The sequence below is a fragment of the Limulus polyphemus genome, unplaced genomic scaffold (assembly GCF_000517525.1).
Source record: "Limulus polyphemus unplaced genomic scaffold, Limulus_polyphemus-2.1.2 Scaffold406, whole genome shotgun sequence".
Taxonomy (NCBI): domain Eukaryota; kingdom Metazoa; phylum Arthropoda; class Merostomata; order Xiphosura; family Limulidae; genus Limulus; species Limulus polyphemus.
This window is the reverse complement of record NW_013666016.1, coordinates 321,288-346,524: the sequence shown is the minus strand read 5'-3', so window position 1 is coordinate 346,524 and position 25,237 is coordinate 321,288. Positions and strand designations below refer to the sequence as shown.

The following is a 25,237-nucleotide window of genomic DNA, read 5'->3' as shown; positions in this document are numbered from 1 at the left end:
GATACGAGGTCTAAGCAGACTCCATTTAGACTTCCGTTTGGTACAACCAATTTGAAAAATAAAATGACGAGTACAATAATCAATGCATCATATCCAATACTTTTAGTTAGTAATCGAAGCTTATATGATTAATTCTGTTTGTTATCTGAATGTTAGTTATATGCTACAAGAATATAATTAACCCATTCCGTGATTTGCTCGAGACAATTCGTGTTTAAAAAAATATTAATTAAACTTATTTCAGGAAAACCATTTCTCGTCGTATTTTTAATCATTTGCCCGAGTTTACCATGCAATCATGTATTACAATAAGCTATCAAAAGGCGAAATAAAAAATCTATCTTTTATGAACTTATTTCCAAAAACAAAAAACTTGACATGGAAAAGGTTACCAAGCGAATGTCTTTTACCTTCTTCATTATTATAATCACCGTATTTTTTATGTAAAACGTTAGACTATGGATATATCATAAAAGTAGTCGAGGGGCATTTTCAATGTTTTCTGAATGGGCAACAGTACTTACATTCTGTTGAATTAACAGACTTGCATGAAATGTTTATGAAAGAAAAAACACCAATAATAGTCAGTCGATGAAATAAAGTGGGATATTTGGTAACTTTACTTCTTGAATTTATGTATACACATACAAATCAAAATACAGCTCCAAAATAAGTAAAGTTCTCTTTAAGCCTAACTGCTCTGTAAATGCTCTTTTTAAGTCCAATTAGCGCTATAAGCTATTACGTGTGCTTTCTTACGTTTAAATGACGATATAGGTAAAGAGCACATGAGTACAACAGTATATCATCCCAACTAGTCCAGCAACTTTCTTCAAATTGTGAAAAAAAGCATTAAATTTTGCATGCCTTTACCCCAAACAGCAGCCGTCTCTTATTCCCATATGGCAGACATCGAAAACCATCATTATTAATTATATGCTTCATGTGCACATAGAAATGACATCTAAATATTTAAAAATTTTGCCTACTTATAGAATTTCATTTGGAAATTCGTATAAATGCAAGATTTTTCCCAAACAACCATACTGAATTCCAACGAGACCATAATCAAACATCAGTTTTGTACAAATCTACACTTTTAATCTAAATAGAAGTGTCATCATGATACCCCAAACCACATTCGCTATCTTAGATAATTTAATTATATCATTTAATTTAGTGAATGATGCTTCCAAGCTTCAATATGGCTATTAGTTGACGTATAAGATACTATACAATACAAATGTCGTACTCGATCAAATGATAACATCTCAGAAGGCATTTTTCCTACATTAAAATAAAACTTTATTGAAGCATGTTTAAGTAGCCACACACAAAAGTCTTGAAACAAATAGTTATATCAATTATAAAGGATGTGTATTAAGATGTATACTGGTTAAATGCGTACCACAATGTGAAACATCATCCATCATCAGTGTAAACTGTACTCAAACTCAAAGGGAAAAAGTAAAAATCACAGTTAAGGCACTTAAAAGTTAGAAAGTATCCAGAGATTATTGCCATTTATGCAATAAGTATCACATGATGCATCCAAATACGTGTATAGTCTATACTGATGTAAACAAAGGCAATGTAAATGCATGACATTTAGTGCAGCATTTGCAGGAGCATAGATAGCTCATTCTCCACAAAGGTGCTTGATTACAACCCCACTCACCTGGAGTCGGCACATCATGTTCCGGCACTAGTGATTGACCCCATATATGCTCAGCCTGGTAAGCAGCTGTTTTTGCATGAAACTCAAGATCGGTTTGCATTGCTAGAATGTTTTCCTCTTGTTTCTGTTCCTTGGGCAAAGTGTGCTTATTGGGCCTTGTTCGCGTTAATAATTATGCAAGTGCAGATGTACAATAATACAATGAAACATTCTATTCATGCAAGATTCTCCTTCATGATTTCTTGTGGTGTTTCTGAAAAATTTGAAAATGCTGTAGTTATATCAGGGTATGCTTTCCATGTCACAACTTCAATTTCCTTTCCATATACAAAGAAGGCTGGCACAGTATCACAGACCATGAATGCGAAAGCTTAGGTATTTAGATGATACTTCTATGAATATTAATAGTAATAGTAATATTGGTTTTTAATGATGGCCATGATGCTGGTGCCTGTTTGGAGAAAAGTCTTTGTCAAAGCTTAGGTATTTAGATGACAATTCTATGTGCATTTTAAACGTATGGTTTGAGCAAGGTTTGTTTAGAATGTTGGCCATAATGGCGCCTAACAGTGGCACAGCGGTATATCTGCTGACTTATACCGCTAGAAAGCGGTTTCAATACTGGTGGTAGGCAGAGCACAGATAGCCCTTTCTGTAGCTTTGTGCTTAATAACAATCAACGACAGCCATATTGGAATCCAAGATGGTGAATGATTGGGGAAAGATCTGCAATGGGTCTTACTTTGTTATGAATCTTCATCTAAAAAAATCTACATATATATGAAAATTTTCATGCTTTCCTTACAATTAGAAGAATTTTGGGTGCTTTTATGATGGACGCCACGATAATGAACACCGAAAACTAATAAAACAGTAGAATCCAACAAGCCTAACATTTGCAATAAAAACTACTTATACTGTCAATGCGTTTTTTCCTCGTTCATTAAAACAACAACAGTTATCCATTAAAAATGAGGCTTAAGTATTTCATTATAATCATGATAATAAATTTTTCTTCATTTTCAGTGCGATGGTGCGATTAACTCCAAGGTGAAGGATAGGGAAATTAACATCAAAGGAATAACCATTAACTGAAAAACATATGTTTTTAGTTTTCAACATCTTTGTTTTGATGAGCGTAATGCTATCTCAAAACGCGGTTTTCTTAATATTCCTAAAGATGCATGTCCGTGATTCAATTCGGTAGGCAATTAAAACTGTAAAATAGTTGAGCTAATTCAAAAACAAAATAGTAGTTTGAAGAAAAGTGTAACTAAAGAAACAATATAAGATTATTGATGATGATATGGTAAAGACAACTGAGGCAAATGCGACGCGTCCTTATTCTAACAATAATAGATGACTATTCGATGTTAAAAGGACAGTTTTTCTTACAGAAAATAAAGAATAAAAAAAGTAATAATAACATTAAATGTAATAAAATATATACTTAGAAAAATCAATTTAATCGTGGCAAGTTAATATATTAGCTCATTTTCCTCCTATTATCTTTTTCTTCTGGTGGAACGCTGTGGATATTCCGAAGGGATAACATTGTGAGCATGCTGCTTGAAATATTTCTCCAAAGGATTATGTGGATTACAGTTTTGGGCGCTATGAATGTATATGTGCATGGGCTCCTTCTACTAGTATGCGTACAGTTTCTACTATGCAAAATTTGTCCCGCCACAATATAGATGCTTGGATGCACAGCTGAATCAACTTTTGATTTTATAAGTTAAACGGGGTTTTATTGATGAACAATGGTGTCGATGTAATAAAATAAATGCATCGATAGCGATTGCATCACTGCACACAGTACTGAAAGTTGGCATATTTTGTCATTCAAGATTGAACTAAGATGTCATTTATGTTTTTATTGTGTCAATTTGAAATTATAGGTTTATATTGAAACATGGCCTACACTTATTTGAGGAACGGCGTCAGCTAAAAATGTCGTTTAAAATATTTAAGATATTTAAAAAGTGTGTTTTATGTGTTAGTTTTCCAAATCTTTGAACTCTATTTAAAAATATGCATTATGCAACTTCCGAAAAACTAATTTTACTATAATTCTTCATTACCTTAACTTTTAAGATACATTCGGATTTCACATTTATACATTTATCTTACGTATAGGTTTACACGATCTCAAATTATAGAAACTAGACTTTTTAGTTTTATCGTCTAGTATTTGCAGTATCCAGTATCTTAGGGGAAGAGTACAGTGTTCTCTCTTTTATGTACAAGTTCCAAACTTAATATAAGCCAAATTATAGGCAATAATTTGAGTAACGTTCCAAGTTAATTTGTCATTCATAATTTCAGCCAACGAGATAGAGCTTATAATAACTTTTTTCTTTTCGTTTCCAGATCGAAATGTGCTCCAAGCAAGCATTAATACCCTGCACATTACTAATCTTACAGAACCGCTTGTCTACGTCATGGCCACTCCAGAAGAGAGACGAATTATCTGTGTATATTGGAACGAGAAAGGTGCTCAAAGTTGATAAAATCAAACAGAAAACTGTGTTATAGCACAAGTTTCAGCAAATCACTGCTTTCTATGTTCTTGGTTGTTTGTTTTTGCCCCTTTGAACCCCCCCCCGGAGGCTCAGCTGTACGTTTGAAGGCTTATAACGCTAAAAATCTGGTTTCGATACCCGTGATGGGCACAGCATAGATAGCCTATTGTGTAGCTTTGCGTTTAACAACAAACAAATCCCTGTGAACCTGTTATGACATTTTTAGGAGAACAGTTTGAATCTTTATAAAAATATTAGCAAGATTTATTAATCATTCAAACGTTAAGAAAATGTGGCCAGAGAGTTACAAATGCGATTTGAAATGTTACTTTTTTTCTGAAACAGATAGTTTTATAATAATTTCTATTTGCATATATTGATATTTGTTAATAAGTTGAAAGGGTTTATATTGAAATTAAAGTTATAAATTCAATCTGTTGATATCATGGCACAATGATGCAAAATGAGCTTGGTCCATTCTATGTTATTACAATTGCAATAAACTTACACTTTGATTCAAAATCAGGTTAGAAGCCACTTAGCTTTAACATCAGGTTAGCAATCAATCACTTAGCTTTAACATCACGTTAGGAACCACTTAGCTTTAGCATAAGGTTACCAATCACTTAACTTTAGCATCAGTTTAGAAACCACATGGCTTTAACACCAGGTTAACAGTTACTTAACTGCAGTTCAGGTTGGCAATCACTTTACTTTAGCAACAGTTTAGAAACCACTTGGCTTTAACACCAGGTTAACAGTTACTTAACTGCAGTTCAGGTTGGCAATCACTTTACTTTAGCAACAGTTTAGAAACCACTTGGCTTTAACACCAGGTTAAAAATTACTTAACTGCAGCTCAGGTTAGCAATCACTTTACTTTAGCAACAGTTTAGAAACCACTTGGCTTTAACACCAGGTTAACAATTACTTAACCACAGCTCAGGCTAGCAATCACTTTACTTTAGCAACAGTTTAGAAACCACTTGGCTTTAACACCAGGTTAGCAATTACTTAACTTTAATATCAATTTAGCAATCATTTAACTTTAGCATTATTTTAGCAATAATTTAGCTTTAGCAACAACTAAACATTTTCGAATTTGCAAATGATACTTGTACTTAGATTTACTAATTATCATAAAAATAGAAGATAAGAGATCAACATTACAGTTTGTCCAAAATAATGTCAATACTTGAGTTCTCAGATTTACTATGAGTAGGTTCTTTTAAACCAAGAATTAATCACTTATTAGTGAAACGTGCGCAATAAGGACATTAAAAGTAGCAAACCATCACTTATTCTGTAAGCACGATTCACAAAAACGTTCACAAAATTCACTTCAAACATTCTAGCAAGGAAACTAATAAAATGAGCATATAAGCCTAAAAAAAAGTAGCTTTATGGCGCACACGATTTCAAAGCTTTCATGTGTAATTTTGTCTTTCTATAGCTGTAATGAGTGTTTATATAACTTTATTTTTCCTTATGAGACTTGCATTTTTATAATATTTCACAAATGATTTGTATGCCTCTAATATATAATCAAAATTACTAATATTATAACCAAACAGGTATGATTTCTAAGATACAGAAAATATTTTCTATTCTTCTTGAGGTAAATTATACGATTTCTGTGGAAAATTATGTTTGGAAAACAAAAAGCTTATTGATACGAGTTCTCGTTGATATCATTTTTCGTACTAATATGCTGTTTTAATCTTTTATACAGCACACTTGATATTTATTTCACTGTTTTAATACCGTTATGTAATGAGAGTAATGTATATTTGATGCAGTACTCTTGATGAAAACTTATCTCAGTAATTGGAATATCGTCGTATCTCTAATCCATCACATATGATACTCACTTCTCAGGACTGGATTATCACTATAACTAACTTTTGATACAGTATATTCAATGATCACCTTTCTGAATAATTAGTACTCGTGATAATCACATCTGTCATTACTGTAGTACATCTAGATATATAATATACTTGTGGTTGATTTTACGGAACTTTTCTCACACATTTCTCATATCGTTAAAAAGGCATTTGTCTGAGGAGTCCGGATTGCATAATGGCTTTTCATTCAAAATAATCTTACCTGTTTTTTGCTTAGTCAAACTTTTTAAGGCAACGAGTACGCTACACGATGGCACAATTTCGTTGTTATCACGTGACGACTGGCTTCGATTCCGACTTTAGTTTTTATTTGCAAAGTATTTCGCATAACCCATAACCCGCGTATAAATTTCTAAAAAAAAAACGAAATACTAAATACGCAACACAAAATACAATTGATGTGGGTTTTCACTACTTATTTAGGTCTAAAATATGCATGCGCCGTTCGTTCAAAACCATATGCTTATCACTTTATGAACACTCATTAAGACGTTTCTGCATATTCAGGTAAATTTGTCTTCATTACAATTTTACATTTAATTTCCTTTGCAATAATTGAGCTATAAATACCTCTTTGCTACCACTCCTTTAGTACGGGTTTTATTCTTTGCATTTGCGAGTTTCTTTGTTTCATCTTCTGAAATCGTGTAATACACTGTACGCTCATAACTATTTCATATTCTGTACATTATTATAAATACCATTACTTTATTGTTCACTTTACGTGTGGTTTATTAAATAAAGTTAAGTCTACGTGAGTTTGTTTGTCTTACCGCGTAAGTAGTAGACCAGGATTTATCGATCCAATACATAATACCTACAAGAAAGCGTAGCTTGAATGGCGTGCGTGTAAATGATAGAATAAGGAAAATTGAAGCGAATGGTATCAAAACTACTGCAGTCGTTTTGCGGGCTAGTTCATAATGTTTTACGTAGTATACTTCTTAACCACCTTTATGCGTATTAGAATGCCGTTGAAACGTTTAATGTAGTACACTGATGATCATTTTTCTCAGTACAGTAGTAAAGTTTAATACAGTATATGTTATAATCACTTTTCTTAATAACCAAAATACTGTCATAACGCTTGATGCAATGCACATGATAGTCACCTTTTTGATTCCTGAAATGCTGTCATAACTTTTCAGTACCTTTCATCATCGTCTTTTTAAATACTGAAATATCTTCATAACGTTAGAAGAAGTACATTTCATTACCAGACCTCTCTCATTACTGGAATACCTCCATAACGTTTGATGAAAAATCCTTGAAAAAGTATCATATCGTAATAACCACATTACTATGTAGTGGAACACTTTCATATGTTTAAATGAATTAAACTTGAGAATCATATTAGCACGGGATTGTCGCTCAAACATTAGTAATCACTTATTGTAGTGCTGTAAGATCGCCATAACATTTAATGCTACATACTTGATAATCATATTTTTGAGTACTGCATCTGTCATAACGTTTTTTGCTGTTTGTTTATAATTAAGCACAAAGCTAAACAATGGGCTATCTCTGCCGTGCTCACCACGATTTCTATCGTTATAAGTCCGCAGACTTACCGCTGTGCCACAGGGGGCACGTTTTTTGGAGTGTATTTGATAACCATTATTCCTTATACTGGCATAGTTCATAGTGTTTGATCTAGTGGACTTGCTTCATATCCGTAATTACTTACGAAAAGAAAAAAGAGAAAAAACATAATGCTAAGCTTTGTCTTTATTGAATTTGACATAAAGCTGTTTTTTTCCTAATTGGACTGATAATGTAAAAACATTTTAAATAGCACAAAGTCCTCAAATAAATTGACCAAAATAATAGAGAGATCAAGGAACCCAAAAAGGCATTTCTTTTTGTTTGATTAATTCTCCGAGCTCTCGAATAATAATAAAAAAATATCGGGGGATTTAGGTCTTACTTTTGTTTTCATACAACTTCATTACTCCAGTCGTCACTTAGGATTTTATGAAATAACGAAAATCTTTATGTCCTTATTTTGTTTCACGTTTCTTATTCTTTTCATTCAACAAATTTTCTTTTTCGAGAAAATTAAAAATCAGTATTGAGATAAATTGAGTTAAATTCGTTTTTATGGTTATTTATTTTATTAAATTATCATAACGAGTATTTAATATTATATCCATATTCTAGAGTTTGGAAGGAAGTGAATACGTTTAATATGAAACTATAGGTAATTATCTAAATAATTAATACGTAAATATGCTGCTATCTCTTCAACTACTTATAGTGGTAGTACCAATATAGTTTCTTTATACCAAGCCATAACTAAAAACAAGGGGAAGAACACGTATTTTTTAAGTTAGTTCACGGTTGTTTTTTAAAATGTAGAATACTTTTGCTAGGAAAGTTTCTTACAAATGGAAGTTTTATTTGTTACTAGAATTTAGTTTTATAATAATGCATCTGAACTGACTTCAATGTGTATAATTCAGCATAGTGTAATCGAGATCTTACGCTTTCTCTTATTTATTTTTTACCTTGAAATTTATTTATGATATTAATTTCGATTAAAACATAAACCACATCTGAACAAATATATTTTAATCTAGATAAAAGGAGCAAGTCTAGAGTAAATTAATAATATACTTAAGGAAAAACGTCCATTTTATTATTAAGTAAACTGAGGCCAAATATTAAACAAGATTGGTAAAATAGTGTCTATTGCATACGTATAGGGCCCGGCATGGCCAGCTGGTTAGGGTGCTCGACTCGCAATCTAAGGGTCGCGGGTTCGAATCCCCGTCGCACCAAAACATGCTCGCCCTTTCAGCCGTGGGGGCGTTATTATGTAACGGTCAATCCCACTATTCGTTGGTAAAAGAGTAGCCCAAGAGTTGGCGGTGGGTGGTGATGACTAGCTGCCTTCCCTAAATTAGGGACGGCTAGCGCAGATAGCCCTCGTGTAGCTTTGCGCGAATTCAAAAACAAACAAACAAACAAGCATACGTATATATAACTCTAAGATACTCTATTCTTCTTAGAACGTACATGGGTAACAAATGGTCTTTCAACGAATCAAACTGGAAACTGGACAATATGTGCTTCAACTCATATGACAACTTTTTCGATTCTATTGGTGAGTATTCCTTAATTATTTGTTTGGTTTATACGTTTTATTTATTCAAATAATATTCGTAAAATTATATAAAGGTCAAGGAGACAATAAATGTCAATGATTTGTTGATAATTGGCATCAAGATTACTCTGAATTTAAAACGTGTACTTTTATTCCACATGTTTCTTACAATGTCATTATAATATGTTTTTGGAATGATGCCATAACTTGAAATCTTTAATATGCTTACGATCAAACTATTCTTGAATTTACAGTAAGTTTTTGTGGTTCATCCGAAAGAGGGTTGTGACTTCGGGTTATACATGATGAACAAAACTATTTATATATATGAAAAACGTTTTGTTAGACACTGAACATACACTGGCTTTTGAAAACATTATTAAACAACTGGTTTTGGCCGCTTTCATAAGAACATACAGAAGCGATTTATTTCTTATTTCTTGTAACAAGGATTTGCCACGGTGAAGGATATTGCAGCGAAACTACCACATAAACTTGGCTACTTTGCTGATGAATCCCCATAAAGTCATTAACTCATTAAAGGAAAAAAGGATTTATGAATGTTATTTATAAACATTCCCTTAAAATATTCTAGGAGGTAGAATTAAATGGTGTTACAGCTCTAACGACATCTATCAGTAAATGCCATTTTGTTATGAAATTAGATGGTGTAACAGTTCTAGCGATATCTCTCAGTAAATATAACTTCCTAACACATACTGGCAAACTTATATTGACTTATTCAATTTGTGGATTAAAGAAACATAAAGAAAGATCATCCGAAACGTTGTCAAGAACTAATTGGGCGCTAACTATTTGGAGTCTAACAATAAAGACAATATGACAAATCACATAAAGTTTCTTGGTTCATCTAACTCAGTCATCAGCAGAACACTTGATATCATTATAACAACTTAGTGTCGCATTACATGCCAGTAAAACGTAACAAGTTGAACTTTGATTGCAGTGTATTTGGATAGATATTTTATGGCGTGAACTCTGTTTGAGGTGGGGGACTTAATTAGGAAATAATCAATTCAATTGTTAAAATATTTAGAAAAGTTTGATTGCAGGTATTTTTGAAATTAATTTCTCACACCAGATATATATTGCTGGTAAATACCTAAACGTGTTTAAAAACTATCTCGCAAACATATATATATATACTTTTTCCAGGACCCAATCCCAACAGATCGAATTAATTCTGATCATCAAGAGGCGCTATCCGTTATTTCCTATATCGGCTGTGTGATGTCTATCTTTGGTTTGATACTGACCATTCTGACATACTCGCTCTTCCGGTAAGCTATACCTTATTTTAGAATTAATTTTTGTTGGTAGTAAAATTTATACTTTACACAGAATATTGCATCAAAATAAAATTTGCGAATTATCTCCCTAATGTTTATGCTGCATGTAGTATTTATGCTTAGTAGACTTAAAGTGTAATAAGACTGCTTCGATTTAGAAAACGTTAGTCTAGTCCAACAAGTGGTATGCTATAAATTTGAAGGTTTACCATAAACATGCAAACTTCAATATCGTATTTCACTATCAGAAGATTTATTAATTGTCAGAGGCGCCCGTTGTGTATCATCAAGTGGCGGTATATCGTTTGAGACAGGGATGTCAAGGGACCTCTTACGCCAGAGGGCAGATATATTCAAAGAGTACCACTAGGGATAAGCGATAAAATTATCTATTGGGAGCGGTGCGAGCACTTGTGTAGACAAATGTTGAGTCATATGGTTCGTGAGCAAATCATCAAAGGTTGTTGTTGATCCTGTTTGTTAAAAGATTGTCAAGCTCGGTCATTTTTATACAAAACAAACAAAGAATATCATAGAAAAGATCCAATCACATATGTGAACCTTTGGAAATGTTTTTTATTTTGTATTGCCAAAAAAGTAACATCTGAACAGGTATTAGAACTTCTATATTTTTATAGAATGCCTTGCTTTCCTGTAGAACATTTTTAATTTACTTTGAAATACAAGTACAAACCACTAGACCTTTACTACAGTACTTAATGACTGAACATGTCATTAGTTTGTTCTTATCCTCTGTTATCATACATGTTTAGGCATTTCATAACTTAAGAAAACCTTCACATCTGAGAATTCCACAAATAGATAACAAACTTAAAACGCTACATTTTTTTTTTATCAAAAAGGTGCTGATGTATTCCGGTTTTGTCAAATGTTTTATATACGTTTCTAAAAACTAATAATTATACTTTATGTTATACATCCAAAGAATGAACCAGTGCTTTCATACTTATACAGTTTGGTATAAAAATTAGATTAATGCTGTCTTTACTGTAAAGGTAGGTCAGAGGTTTAGGGATACGTACTACAAATACTGTTTGTTTGGATACAAGGACATTGAAGGAATCTATATACAGAGTAAGGATTCCGGAAGAGAGCTTGAATATCATAAATTACAAAATTTTTTTCACTATAATATACAATACATAAAATAATATCTTTACTGAAGTAACTAAGTTACTTTTTCAGAAAGTTCATCTAAAATTCTAAGCAACAACTCGATCACTCTTGATCAAACTACTCGTTTTTGGATTAGCATGCATATCAGTTCACAACATCTTGTTCTTCGATGACGAGGAACCCACTTTGAGACTAATAATGCTTGGAGACGGCTTGAATTGGTAATGAAGAAAAGTGGGTAATGATTTAAGTAAGATGTGCTTGCTATGATAATAGGAACCACCTGATTAATTACAAGAATTCCCAATTGAAAGTCTAGTGTTTGTATATACACCTATTGCTAGACTTAAATACTACTGGTATTTTATTTTCTTGTAAGGTCAACTATCTCAAAACAAATATTTGGTAGCTATTAATAACAAAGAAATATACCGCCTCTCGATACTACACGATTATACTTTTCGGCTAAGTTTCTCAAATGCTGATCAATACTAAACAACTTATTCACAACTTCCTGTTTTATAAGCGTTTGTTTCATCCCCCTTCCCCTTAGAAGAAAAATTATTAACATAAAAAATTTCACTAATCAGCCTCCATATCTAACAACATTTACAGATATATTTCAATTAACTGTTTCTACTCCATTACATTATTCAATAATCATCACTTCTACAAGGAGGCCAAACCATAGTATATTGGTTATAACCTTCTCCATCTCTATAATTAGTAAGATGTATATATATATATGCATACGAGTATATTTTTTTGACATATATGATCATAAATACTTATATTTCATCATATTCATTAATACTGGATATTATAACCATATTTGTTTTCCACGTGTTTCAAAACTTCTAATTGTATGTTTCACAATAATTTTAGCGAGGTAACATACAATAGCTTACTTAATAAAGATATTGTTTAGGTTTAATACACTTTACATAGATATTCGTATAATCTAAATTGGATATTCAAGATGTTTCATGCATAATATATTGGTAGACATTAACGACTTAACATATATTGCACATATCTCACTTAAAGGTGCGTATATTCATTTATCCTCACATCACGGTTAAAAGTCTCCATTACACAGGGTACGAGCAACTGAAGTTCTTAACCAGTAGTACAAGACATTCACTTTCCAAGTACAACAGTAAGGATACAGTTCAATATAGTAAGGGCACACAGCTCACATGTCCATCTGTCCATAGGATGGGAAGTTCCAGTCCTCAGCATTCACACAAGTCTTGTTAATCATATAACTCCATTTTGTAAACCTCTGGTTTATCATGCAAAGATGGTAAACAGTCCCAAGTAATAATATTTACCATTCTCCCATTCTGAGGTGTTGATGAACACTGTTGACCATGTTGTCTGACATCAATCCTCACTAGTCCTTCAGGGTAGAGTGGTGTAAACTGAGATGCTTCCTTCCATGAGGAAAAGTATGATTTTATGGCCAATTTCTCAACCTCATAGACTTCGGCTACAAAGACCCCGACAATTTCCACTATTAAACTTCTTTCTGTGGGTGGGCATTGTAATGTTATATAACACTAACTCAATATACATAACGTTATCTAATTTATTTATGTGTCACATGCACAATTCCTCAATTTTCTAGTTCGTCATTATGATGTAACTTCACCTCTTTGCTTAAATTCCATAGTGTTTCACGTACTACCAGAAGTAATCTGTAATATTTCTTGCGTAAATACCCTCTTGCCAGTCTTGAACGTCGGGCTTCGTAATCATGATTCACCATGAACAAACATAATTTTTAAGGTCTGTGGGTATAAGATTCACTCATTGTTTTCTTGTGGTCTTAATTAGTTCCTCTCTACTCACTACTTTTCTAACTACCAATTTGTCTATGCCCAACCAAATTTTGCCTAATGATTTTGAATTAATAATTCTGCTTTCTAATTAGTTAACTTCATCAATTTGGTATTTACATTAAGGAATTTTCTTATCTCTCTACTTAATTTCTTCCTAATTAAAATCCCGTCTCTCTAAATTATTTAATTTGACTATTTCAGTTATCGCTTTTAGTATTCTTTTTCTTTTTAAATCTGGCTAGGTCATGAAATTTTAACCTTGAGAGTTGCTAGCTTTCTTTTCCTTAAATATTTCTCTTAATTCATTTACATACTGGTGAAATACTTTGATTGGTATTACTGACCGGTGCAGCAATATTAAAGGAAATGTAATATTTACCTTTTTTAATTTTGAAGTAAATACATGTTGATGAAGTACTTTGATTGATGGGCCTGACCGGTGCAGCAATATTAAAGGAAATGTAATATTTACCTTTTTAATTTTTGTGTAATATTATAAATTTTTAAGTAACCTTACTCCTTTGCTCATCATTAAGTCGTCTAAATTATGCACTTTTACATATAAAAATATGAAATAAATCTATTTTTTTTCCTTTCTAGAATGACTGCAGATTCTAAAAGAAAACTATAATTGTTTATAATAAATAGCTTAAGGCTATTAACAGCCTACATTTGTTTATACTTAATTTTATTGCTTTATGTTTTAAATTATAATCCTACCATACAAGTTGTAAATCACTCGTCAAATACACATCTCACATTACTGTATTCAATGACATTAACAGCCTACATTTGTTTATACTTAATTTTATTGTTGTATGGTCCTTTGAACCATGTTTTAAATTATAATCCTACCATACAAGTTGTAAATCACTCGGCAAATACACATCTCACATTACTGTATTCAATGACATAATGCACGAGCTGCTCATGAGCATACCTTGTGAAGAATTTATATTATTTTTTTTCATTATTTTACCTAATCTAACCTAACAAGTTTCTCATTTCTATAACAATAAATAAAAAATATACATGAAAAACAAAAAATATAGTTCTTACATTTAACCTTTTGTTGTTGTTGTTTATTTTTGCTGTTTTTTATCAGTTGCTGATAAAAGTTAAGACTACTTTCTTATAATGATGATACTAGTACACTAGATAATTTTTATTTACTTAAATAATATACCTAACAATACAGGATGATAGCAGAACACAAAATAATAACATGCACAAAGTAAACAATGTCTATAACTATTAAAATTTAACTGGTTTTCTAACTAAAGCAAGAATAGCTTAAAATATTTTTTTAGCTACTCAATATGAAGATCTTGAGATGAAATTTCAAACTCAAGACGAAATAGACAATACTCTGTATTGAACACAACGTAGCATTATACATCATTTGATAGACTAAAACTTTACCTTATTATTGGCTATAAATAACATAATGTAAAATATAAGAGAGAATTATTGAGAATTTGTAACAGGAGAGCATGATAAATGAGTCTGATTTTATAGTTTATGACTCTATAAATAAGAAGGTTATAAAAATTGGACTTTGCCTTAGTAATATATATATATATATTATAATGAATAATTTATGTTATATGCATACTTCATATAGTGGTAAATAAAATAGAGAAGGGGGAAAGCCTAGAGAACAAATGTCACAATTCTTATATTAGGGGAGATTGATGAGATATTAAGATATTTATAATATAATATTAAAATTTGATTTATTAACTACATTTTGATGCCAAGTGTATTAATACACATTGATAATAAAGTAGTTTAATTAGGTTTTGGATATAACTCCGTAAATGGTCATGACATACATAATTTCACTTACCCATTGCAAAAGATAAGGTTCTCTATCTTAATTTTATCTCGACTCACGTCACTGCTGTTTTTTGCTGCTTATCTTACAGATCCTATGCTCCTTCTTGCTTTTTCTTTACTACAGTGACTACTAGTAAGCTTAGAGTTTTTCTTTTTATTACCACTAGCCTGATTGCTTGTATAATATTTGATTGTACTACCATTTAAACTTTGTCATGTATCAACGGGCTTAGAAGTATCAGTGCACTTGCATTCTGACTTTCTATCCTTTGCCTTCCTTCTAGTTTGAGTCAGTAAAAAGGTATCACCCACCTCGACTTTTACCCATACGTCTGAAGATATAACTCCTTCAATACTTATAATCACTGTTTCTATGTATAACTTATTTCTGGTAATGGAAATTTCCGTGCCATGATTTCTTAAGATATTTTACCCTAATATGCCATCTTTCTTTAATTGCCTTCCTACTAGTTTGAGTCAGTAAAAAGGTATCACCCACCTCGACTTTTACCCATACGTCTGAAGATATAACTCCTTCAATACTTATAATCACTGTTTCTATGTATAACTTATTTCTGGTAATGGAAATTTCCGTGCCATGATTTCTTAAGATATTTTACCCTAATATGCCATCTTTCTCTAATTCTATCTGGCTACAGATATGAAATGAGTGCTCAATTTTCGAGAAAAAGAGGATGCTCTTTTATGGAACATAATTTGATGGAAGTACTTTTTCAAACTTCCTTTTATTCATTAACTAGTAACTTCAAATTTCTCTTTAACAAGTCTGCACTTAGCAGGGAAGATGAGCACCTGTGTCAGTTAATTTCCAACATTCTACACCCTCTATCTTTAAAGTACCTACAGGTGAAACATCATTCACACTACACATGCTCAATTGATCATTCCATAATGCCAGAACTACTTCATATTTTGTTTTGTGATTCTGGTTGGAATTACATTTCTTCTGTTTTCTGGTAGGTTTTGTGAACCTTTACTTAAAAGTTTCATACTCTAGTTTTGTTATTTCTTATCTTCTGTGACATCTACAGTTTTGGGCTGTGTGACCTTTTCTGATGCAATATTTAGCAATATACACTTATTTGCCACAGATAAAACATTTAACATCTATTTCATTTTGCTTACTACCTTGCCAGTTTGATCTGTTATTTCTTTTGCTGTCAAAGTTCATCTGAAAATATCTGGGATCATAATAGCTACTTCAGTTAAATCAACTAGTGTTATTTCTGGCATATTTGCTTTACTTATATTCAGTCCATTAGCTTGCTAATCAGTATTAATTAGACTTTAATGTGTTTTTTTTATCATTAGTTCGTTAGGATGTGTGCAAATTCTCTGCAGTCTATTATGAAGTTTTTAAAACTTATAACCAAATATTTTAGGCAATTCGCCATTCTGTTGTGTTAATTTGCTTTATTATAGTTTCATAATAGTGTTTTGCATTTCATTCTTTTTATAATCTCTCAGTAATTTGTCTCTTAGGAGATTAAAGTCAGGGTTAGTCTTAATTTATTATATTCTCTTTTTGCTTCCTCTGATGTTCTTAGCCTAAGCAAATCTGCTTTTTGGACATCCATCCAGCCTGAAATTCTAGTAGCCTCATCAGTTGCATCAATAATTCATTCAATGTTTTCTTCAATCTTACCATAAAACAGAGATATAATGCTTGTTAAATATGTAGCACTGCATTAATCTGCTGGTACTACTACTGTGGCTTGTAAGCCTGTGTTTGGTATTATGTTAGTTCTTGGTTGTGCACCCTCCTTTGCTTTAACTTCTGCCGTAGCCATAGCTATATCTAATTCTTTACTACGTATTTCTGTTTATATTAACTTAAATCAACTTATCTCAAATTCTCCTTCTTTATTCTTTACAATCTGTTGTTGGTTAATTCAAAAATCTTGTCGACTGCACCAGTTTGTAATGGGTAATTCAGAGGTATAATTATATATACTACAAATAGTATTTGTTTAGACACCAGAATAAACAGTCGTGAATTATAGAGTAAGGAATCTGGCAGAGAAGTTGATTATCACAAAACACTACTTATCTGGTACAGTATACAATACATAAAATAATATATTTAATGAAGTAAGTTACTCTTTAGAACGTCCATCTAAAATTCTAAGCAATAACTCGATCACTCTGATTAATAAATTGATCAGACTATTCGTTTGGGGATTAGCATACATATCAGTTCACAACATCTTGTTATGTTACTAAATAATATATGAGACAGCAATTTAACTTACATGAGGTTGAATACTCAAATATTTTCATCGTAACTAGATGGGTGGAAGGTTTTTCAGAAGTTCCTGTTTCGTGAAGGTTCTCTTGCTCTCCTTGTGACTGCAACTGTATAGTTAGCTGACTGACTGACTGACTGATGCCATATTTCTAGCTCATCTTTTATAGAGGTAAAAACATGATGTCACAGGAGATTTCAGAACCAGAACTAAAGCACATGACTTTTTGTCAGAACAAAGTAGTTAGGGTCATTCAACTACTTGGAATTGCCTATGAATCCTGAGGCAATAGTATACGTCGAAACATGTAGAGTGTATGAGATTGTTTTCCAGTTTCATCGGGGTTTATTACCACTTTTTATCCTGTACAGTAAGTTATTGTCTTTGTGTAATTTGGAGACTGGAAACAATCTCATTTTTATAGAACTGTGTATAAAATAGTAGTTTTTTTTTAAATTGTGAGTTTTAAGATTGAACATTACACACGTGCCAAAAAAAAATGTTTTTAATATCATTGATGTTGAAGTTGCAAACACTGAACTTCAATTCTTATACGAGGAGAATCTGATTTATATATACCAATGTTTTAGCCTAATATTTGTACATTGAAATGTAAAGTCGAAACATTCTGTAAAATAAAACTTTAAATAAACTCGTTTTTCTGAGCCACAGTAATTCGATTTGAACCCTCGATTCACAGGTTACAAGCCAAGCACCTACTAGGCCATGGACCAAAAATGAACGTGAAATATACCTTTTCAGAACAACATAGATTGAAAGTTAAATTATTGTATGGACGATCATATAAATATGATGTCTAAAATAAATGTCTAAATTTTGAATGCTTTATGTGTAAACTTGAATGTAAAACAGTCATTTTCAGGACTACACAGATTTTAAAGTAAACTTATATAAGTATAATGAAAGAAGTTAAAGATATATACTATAATAATAGTCAAAGTGGCATACTGGATGAAACAAAATATTTAATTTTACTTATTCAGACACTTCGTTTGTTTTAAATACTATCATATTGAATACACAATTGTACTGTCCAGTCATGTGATTAAATTATTAAGTATACTATACAAATAGTCAAACTGTAATAAATGAAATATTAAAGATTAGTTTTACATATTCATTCACGTTATCTATTATCGAATAAGTTAATAATGAAGTAAAATTATAAAATAGAAAGTTGACCATAATGATAATGTAGAGCTAATGCAGTGTTAAGAACTACAGAGAAAGAAATAGTAATTTTTATTTAGAATAATATGGCTGAGCTAGACAATCTGGTTCAGACAGGATTAACAATATCCTCTGGTTGTTTGTTTGTAAATCACATAATGAAACATCTACACGTGATTGGGTGCACTGCAGAAGCTGCTCCACATAGGTGATCTCATCGTCCATCTCTAATGGTATACTTTAAAACTGTCAAGCCCACTGGCCCTACTCTGTGGAACTATTGTGTAACAGGTCGCGTGACCTCCTGGCCTCAAAGGATACCCCTCTTCACACACACAAACACACATGGTGATGTGTAACGGGCGCTCTAAGTACTTTCAATTTATGTTCTTTTAAAATTATAATATTTATTCGTCTGACTTTCAGCGTTATATCACTCTAGATCAAAATAAAGTGATAGTCATTGTTTGAGTACGTTACTGATTACAAAGGAACACAAGTAACTGGCTAACTATAACTGATGAATAACTATATCTTTATAAAAAATAATAGGTATAAATGATTACAACTCATTAAAAACTGTCAAAAGTGTTTATTTTATGGCAAATTTTCTTATATGTAAAGTAAAGGAAGCAAACTTTAATTAAAATAAATCTGATTCATTTATTCTCGAAACGAAAGAGTAAACAATATTCAAAACACAATCTTCTACTAACTAGTATTTTCAATGAATGTTTTTTCTAAGAAAAAAAGAAATAATAAACAACGTTCTGATATACAGGAACAAAAGATATGAAGTGTTTGTGTTTTTGTATGATATTAAACTGTCTTTAACTATTATGTGTTTCAGAACATCGTTAAGAAATTAGTAAAATTCTTGTATGTGTTTTGAGATACATAAATGTTTCATAACACGTAGTTTATGTGCTCAATAGATACTTGGCGTCTTCGTACAGTTTTGAATTATTTTCAATTTCCTGTTTTAAATATACCAAAGATAGTTATTTACATAAGTTTCCAAAAATATTACATCAACTTGAGAAGATAGACTAATGAGATTTTTATAAATACCATAGAACAAGTACTAAATGCAACAATAAGATGTTTTTGGTGTCGATTTTCGGTTAATTTAGTTGATTTGTAGAAACACTTCCTCAGAAGAAAAGGTAATTCGTTATTTTCCTGACAAGGTCGTCGAAATCTGATTCTTAAGAACTGCACATGCAACTAACAAGGTTAACAACATCTCAGTAGATGTTTAAAAGAACAGGGCCATACACTCACCTCTATTAGAAATAGTTCGCCTAGAGAAAAATGTTGTTACTACTCTTCAAATACTTTTGACGATGTTCAAATCAACGAAGAAAACTTCAAGCACCTAATTGTAGCTAAGAAATACATACACATTTTAAAAACATTGTTCACGTATTTTAACGATGTTCAAATCAACGAAGAAAACTTCAAGCACCTAATTGTAGCTAAGAAATACATACACATTTTAAAAACATTGTTCACGTATTTTAACGATGTTCAAATTAACGAAGAAAACTTCAAGCACCTAATTGTAGCCAAGAAATACAACTTCAAGCACCTAATTGTAGCCAAGAAATACATACACATTTTAAAAACATTGTTCACGTATTTGATTTTCATTCTAAGCTTGCATTTGTTTTTTAAACGATTTTAGGTGTCTGAACCGTGATCGCTCGGGGAAAATTCTCCTCAACCTGTGCGTGTCAATGCTTCTGATGAATATCGCTTTCTTGATCGGATCCCAGCAGAGATCGAGTGTGCACGTTTGTGTTATCGTAGCCGTCCTCATTCACTACTTTCTGCTTACTTCCTTAGCCTGGATGTGCGTTGAAGCCATCAATATGTATCAAATGCTCATCCACGTTTTTGCCAGTACAGAAACACGATTCTTACTTAAACGTTGTCTTATAGCTTGGGGTAAGTGAATGAAAGGCTTTGAAATGCTATTCTAAATATATGATTGATTTTATTACATTAATAATATATGACTGATTAAATGGAACTATACGTGATTTACAATAATATTCTCGAGATATTGTATACTTTGTATTTAACATGGAGATATAGGATTTTAATCAGTTTTATCATAAAACCATATTTAATCGTACCTGCAGAGTATGTATTTAACATTTAATGTCCCAAAGTCATTCATTTGTATATTACACGGCACAACAATAGGTTATTTTTGATGACCATGTTCTTTTTCAGCGAGAGAGTTGCTTCGAGTATATAGATGTATCTGTTGTGAAAAACAATATTAGTACTTAGAAAAGATTTGAGTCGTCAACTACTTATAAATTATTGTTTTCTTTAATTTATTTCTTAAAATACCTATTGTGTTCGACTTACAGAAAACTGCATGTAAAAGTCCCAAGTGTTATATTATTTTAGAAGTGAAGAAATATTATGTTTTATTGAAAAGAACGTTTATTAATTTGTTTTAATCTACAAGCTACGTGGGAGATTTTCAACCAATTTCTTCAATTAAATTGTACATTATTAACACGTTTAGTGATACTGTGCGAGTGAATCTAACTGGTCATTTCGCAGAACCACATCATAGTGTCTTATTGACACTTCTACAATCAGAACTTATGTAAACACATCTCCGTATTTTTAATATACATTTTTGTTCGCAAAATGAACCCCTCAGTGGTTTAGTGGTAAATCTGAGGGCTTATAGCATTATATACCGGATTTCGATGCCCCATTATGTAGCTTTGTGCTTAATAATTAACATGAAAAATGAAACAATACGACACCAATAAGCGTAGCAAAACATCTATAGAATTATTTATGAGAATGTTTGACAAAAATATTTGAACTATAAAGCAAGTATTCACATTAATAACCTGACCATATTAATGCCCATTTGACAGTTTGCTTTATAATGACATAATTAAAAGTTAGTATTGGTGAATTTACCTGTACTTGTAGTACGGAATAACACGGATATAGAGGACGTTATTCTACCTAGATTATCTAAGTTCTGATTTAGAGATATTTAGAGAGAAGAATACATATATATCATTGGAAAAAAAGATGAGTTTTAACGTATGTCCAAAGAATGAGTTTGTTATCTGCGCATTACTTAAAGATCTAAATATTTCACAGCATTACCTGCTATAGTTTTAGGGCCTGCAGAGATTATGTTTATAACCCAGCTGTTGAAGTAACTGTTTTGTATACAGTTATCAGATGTAATTTGTTTCATGTTTAATTATAAAGGTATTAATTAATATGTGAGATATACAGAAAGAATCAGTTTTGGTGATGAGGATTTTAACAGTAAAAATATATCCTTTCTTGATCACTTTTTATCTATCGCACAAATCAAATGTGTAAAGCCGACTTAAAAATATCGACAAACTAGAATCCCTGACTACGTAGACCGCCCTTAAGAAGATATAAAAGGTTAAGTCAAATAGTACTACGCCAGGACTGTACGCGAGATATAGAATGCCTGTCCATTCGAAATTCTCATTTGTAATAGTAATGGTATGTTGTTCAAAACCAGTGTCACTCGCAGTTTCCCATTTTGTAATAGTTGATTCACGTCACTTTTTGAGGAAACGCATAACATATGATGCAGTAACGGCAAACATATAATGGCTTGTTATACACGATCATTCGTGAGCTACATTTTTCTTGTACTTAACACATGGGAAGAAACTATTCCGCGTATTTCTCAACACTCATCATAGGTAATTCAATGTGTTGTTAAAAATAAAATTTCCGTAGGCTAATTCTCTTGATAAACCTAGCATAGTACTTTATATAGCCCTGTTGTACTGTTTGAATACGCTTACTATTTCTTTATTAATAATATGCATCTAGTAATTCCAACGTATAACAAACAAAAAAATAAGTAAAAAACTTTAAACGGTATTTTGCGACAATCTATAATTACTCTGTAAGAAAAAATTCACCAAGTGTTTCTCTTATACTTTCTTTTATTTAAGCCACCTGTACAATCTATTTATGTGGCTAAAATAGAAGAAAGTATAAGAGAAACACTTGGTGACTATACAATCTATTTATGTGGCTAAAATAGAAGAAAATATAAGAGAAACACTTGGTGACTGTACAATCTAGTTATGTGGCTTAAATAAAATAAAAGAAAGTATAAGAGAAACACTTGGTGACTATACAATCTAATTATGTGGCTTAAATAAAAGAAAGTATAAGAGAAACACTTGGTGACTGTACAATCTAGTTATGTGGCTAAAATAGAAGGAAGTATAAGAGAAACACTTGGTGACTGTACAATCTATTTATGTGGCTCTTGAATATTCCCTAAAATCCCAGTTTGGAAGGGTTTGGATATTCCATTTTGGAATTCAAACTCCTGTTATGGTTAAAAAAAGAAAAATTACGCAGACTTAACTGAAGACGAAAGGCAGAAGAATTTTGAAATGTCGTACCCTAGAGTTGAGCTGCGTAAATAGATTTTGTAGTCACTAATATATTTCTGCAATTGTTTCTCTAATAGGCAGTTGCTGAAAATTTCACAGTCAACTCAATATGAATAATCCGCCTAAACTACCTATCAAAAAAATAAAACGTCTAAATTTGTTATCGTTAATTTTCCTTTAGGTATTCCACTTTTGATCGTCGGTGCCACCGCTGGAATGAGTTTTGAAGTGTATGGCTACGAAAATACCTTGTAAGTATTCCTTAAGTTGCAAACTGATTTCAGTTAATGCTTGGTATTGTTTTTGTTAACTATAATATACCATACCACGATGTGTTCTCGCTAGGAAACCTTAATGATTTATATTTTCCTATTAATTATGATACGCTTTATAATGATATATTATTATTAGTACCTTTTGTTTAATCGCGAGCTTTAGAAATATATAAGGCTGATATTCATGTACTGAAAGAACAAGCTTCAAATATGAAACAAAAATACATGTACAATGAATTTTAATATCTAAATCCGCATAGATATAAAATATTATAAAAAATAGAAAAAATCTAAGTGTTTTACTTAAACGGCACCCATTCGTATCAAGAAAAAAAATAACCATTGTACGGATATTGATTGACTGATAGAAAGTTACAAAGTCAAAGCAAAATGAATGACAAGGTATAAACAGTTACGTGACGCTTATGGAAGACTATGAATATATAAAAAAGACAAATCAAACAGTCATGAATGCATTTTTAATGAACATACAACAAATAAAACGTATTTTAAAAGCTAACACATTCTCAAGAACAACCAATTTGTTGCTGTAATCAATAAGTACATACCTTTACGCAACATGTAACATGTTGAAGAAATCAAAGTAATTATACAGATAAAGATATAACACTTAAAAACATCTTAGCTCAATACCCAAAATTAATATACTTTTTCTTACATTTCGGAGACGGTCTCATTTTTAAAGCGAATTGGCTCTGATGTCTTAGACGAAACATTCCGTGTAATGATACGTGTATTTATAAAAATTTTACGTCACGTGTTACAGAGAAAATAAAGCGTTTGTGTAGTTCAGCAATTGATAAGGGCCTTTATCATTTTTCAGATTAAGTCTTACTTTAATGAAATTATGATGATAGTTGGGTTTTTCTATAATATAACATTTTGCATTATTCACAGTTTTTCTGCAAATTACAAAGATTTTGTTCTAATCGAAAAATAAAATTCATTTTATGACCTAGTTTATGTTTACTTAACCTTAAGCTTAACATGAATATCATTTTCCCAATGTAAGATACCGAGCAATATTTTCAAGATAATTAACAAACCACACATGGAAGTGTGAAAGGTCTATAGGTAATTTATATAAATGTTAATGTAATATATGAACTTAGAACTAGCCTAAGTTTCCTAAGCTAGTTAAACCTTCGCGAGATATTATTGGGATTACGACTGAAAGTACCTATAAAAGCAAGAATACCCAACTGATCAATTAATACATTCTAATCATTATAAGTTTTGTCTTATGACATTGCACAGTCTTAGTTACACCAGTGTATTAAATTTATTTTTATTTTGTATAAAATTCGGTAAATTACATCTGTCTTTTTTTTCACATTCCTCTTAATTTTTCATTTTAGCTTCAAAATCAAAGAAATGTAAAAAAACCATTTCATTTGTCTTCCATAACTCCCAAGAGGCATACTGTTTAATACCAGAATTCGTCAATTTGGCTGGATGATGAGAGACTAAAGTTGCCTTTTTTTTTTTTCATTTAATTCCAGTCCAGTAAAGTAAATTGTGAGCCAACAGAGTATTACATACTCTCTTTGGACAGAAAAAATATCCATATTGTAGTAAACATTATTGATTTAGAGATGATTAAGTCAAGATCTTAGGTCATCAAGAAATTAATGTCGCTTATTTTTAGATGAAAACACCCGAACAACTTATATATCAAAACAAAACATT

General features: G+C 31.5%; 2 protein-coding genes across 2 annotated transcripts in view; both read left to right on the top strand.

Moving 5' to 3' along the window:
* LOC106458031 overlaps positions 1–2,773 on the top strand; it is a 53,827-nt gene extending 51,054 nt beyond the window's left edge. Inside the window, exon 11 of the mRNA XM_022384165.1 lies at positions 2,705–2,773. Coding sequence (XP_022239873.1) covers positions 2,705–2,773 — 69 coding nt within the window. The remainder of the gene's footprint in view (positions 1–2,704) is intronic.
* Positions 1–25,237, top strand: part of LOC106458030 (adhesion G-protein coupled receptor G2-like) — a 30,834-nt gene that overhangs the window by 707 nt on the left and 4,890 nt on the right. The window contains exons 2-6 of the mRNA XM_022384162.1: positions 4,052–4,174; positions 9,122–9,216; positions 10,393–10,517; positions 20,492–20,754; positions 23,434–23,503. Of these exons, the coding sequence (XP_022239870.1) occupies positions 4,123–4,174; positions 9,122–9,216; positions 10,393–10,517; positions 20,492–20,754; positions 23,434–23,503 (605 nt within the window). The 5' untranslated portion in view covers positions 4,052–4,122. The remainder of the gene's footprint in view (positions 1–4,051; positions 4,175–9,121; positions 9,217–10,392; positions 10,518–20,491; positions 20,755–23,433; positions 23,504–25,237) is intronic.